This window comes from Melampsora larici-populina, assembly GCF_000204055.1.
Source record: "Melampsora larici-populina 98AG31 unplaced genomic scaffold MELLAscaffold_29, whole genome shotgun sequence".
NCBI lineage: Eukaryota > Fungi > Basidiomycota > Pucciniomycetes > Pucciniales > Melampsoraceae > Melampsora > Melampsora laricis-populina.
Genome location: NW_006768793.1, coordinates 1,078,480 through 1,080,462, shown reverse-complemented (window position 1 = coordinate 1,080,462; position 1,983 = coordinate 1,078,480). Strand labels below are relative to the sequence as shown.

At 36.3% G+C, this 1,983-nt stretch overlaps 1 protein-coding gene across 1 annotated transcript; it reads left to right on the top strand.

The window, feature by feature from the left end:
- Positions 1-14: 14 nt before the first annotated feature.
- MELLADRAFT_72406 (uncharacterized protein) lies at positions 15-996 on the top strand (the record flags this gene model as incomplete). Its single annotated transcript, XM_007412201.1, has 3 exons — positions 15-104; positions 175-397; positions 475-996. The coding sequence occupies 3 exons, from the start codon at positions 49-51 to the stop codon at positions 496-498; spliced, it is 303 nt and encodes a 100-aa protein (XP_007412263.1).
- Positions 997-1,983: the final 987 nt, after the last annotated feature.

The window sequence follows — 1,983 nt, the reverse complement described above, 5'->3', positions numbered from 1 at the left end:
TTGGTTCATCATAGGCAAAGTGAATTATCAGGACGAATTCAAGAGATTATGAGAACTTCGGAGAATACGACGTTATTGAATGCTTGTCAGACCGTGATGTTCCCGTGAGTATATCAATCAGGATTGGTTTATATAGAATATTGACGAAATGATATTGATTCTTTTGGTTCTTAGTCATCATCCTCGAGCAGTGGGATCACCGTTCCTTGCACGGTTAACTGAAGGAATGATTGATGCATCTGATTTACTCTCAATCTTATCACAGTTAGGATTCTCTGGGATCTTGATCCATAATTGCTTTTATGAGAGCGATGAAGCAGGTAGTGTGCTTGGACATGGAAGTGCTACTGGAGGTAAAGAGTATGATCACAGAGTGGCAAGGCTGTGTGTACAATTGGTAAGTAATTTTTTTGTCTGATTGAGTTTTTTGGGTTGATTTAGATTGAATATTGATATTTGATTTGGCTTATATAGATCAATGAGACTTTAGCAGTTTGAAAAAAAAGAAAGTATTATATGATGATAAGTAGTAAAAAAGCAACAACAGTGATTTCTTTGAAGTAGAAGAATAGATTAAAAGTATTAGAAAGATGATGATGATGATGACAAGATATTTATTTATTTATCTTTTCTTCGAAAAAAGTATCTTGAAGTTTGCAAAGTGTGTGTGTGTTCTTTTACTTCTTGGTTGACTTAATTTTTTTAAAATCAATTTTTTCTAAACAAATTTGTATGGGAATTGATTGGTTATAGTTTTTGAGAGAAGTGAAAGAAAGAAAACAAATGAATGTGATGGGGTTTTTTTGTCTTTTTTTGTTTTTTAATGTGTGGGTTTTTTTTACTGGATGTATATCGTTCTTTCAAGTTCTTTTTTTAAGTAGTAGTATGGAAAACTTTTTTTTTACTTTTGAATTGTAAATGTGTTGTTTTGATCACCTTATTTTAGTTTAGTTTCATTTAGATTCAGGATTGCATGAATAGTTTTTTTGAATTTTGAAAGTTTGTGTGATTGCATTTGAATTGAGAATTTATGATCTGAAACCACATATATTCACAAAGACATGAAGGTCGTGGTGATCATTCAATCAATCTGAACACATGGGTGTTGGATATCAGTAGGTATCAAGATAAGTTTGAAAGATTTTGGTCTAAAGGATTTACCTGACATAGCAAATGAAGGAAAGTGTTGACATTTTGTGGTCATTTTGTATCCTTTTCCAAAACCACAAAAATTCTCTAAAAACCCTCAGTCTGGTGCCCCCACTCTGACTGACTCAAATCTTTCCTTGTAATATGGAATCAAATTGATCACCTAAATCATTGATGGCCACTTGCTACTGCGCAGATCTCGACTGACCGTGTTAGACCTCAAGATGAGCTCCCCAGATGGAATTTTTTTCATGAGAGCTTTTGAGAGACTTGTAAGGGATGGACACTCAACATTTCTCAGCTGGAGTCAAATCTAATTACTGCACTGAGTCTGTGCGGCCTTATTCCATTCTGGGGTACAAGGAATGATTTGGGTTCCTATTTCTACTTTGTAAATTCAAATCTAACAAATCTAAACGTGCGGCAAAGGACTTTGTAAACGAGCAGACATCAAATTCCCTTTCAACTCCATCGGCCCTCCCTTCCCCTTGAACTTGCACGGAGAAGGGATCTCTCCAAGGGAGATCTGAAGGAACTATCCAGGGTCCTGTAGCAGGCGTAAGGTTATTTTTGTCGGGCAGAACACGGTATGTTGCATGTGCCAAAAAACAAATTTGACAACTGGGAACCACAAGAATACTGTATCACACGTCTAGCCAATGGTGACGGAGTACATTCATGCCCCAGATGATAGATATTTGAAAAGTGATGTGCCCGTTGATGAAGTTGGAGAAGATAAAGTACACAAATTCCAAGACGTTGTGTTCCCGTATCGGAGGATCCCCGGTAAGCATATGCCCCAAAGTGTGACTTCAAGTAAAACTTCATGATCTT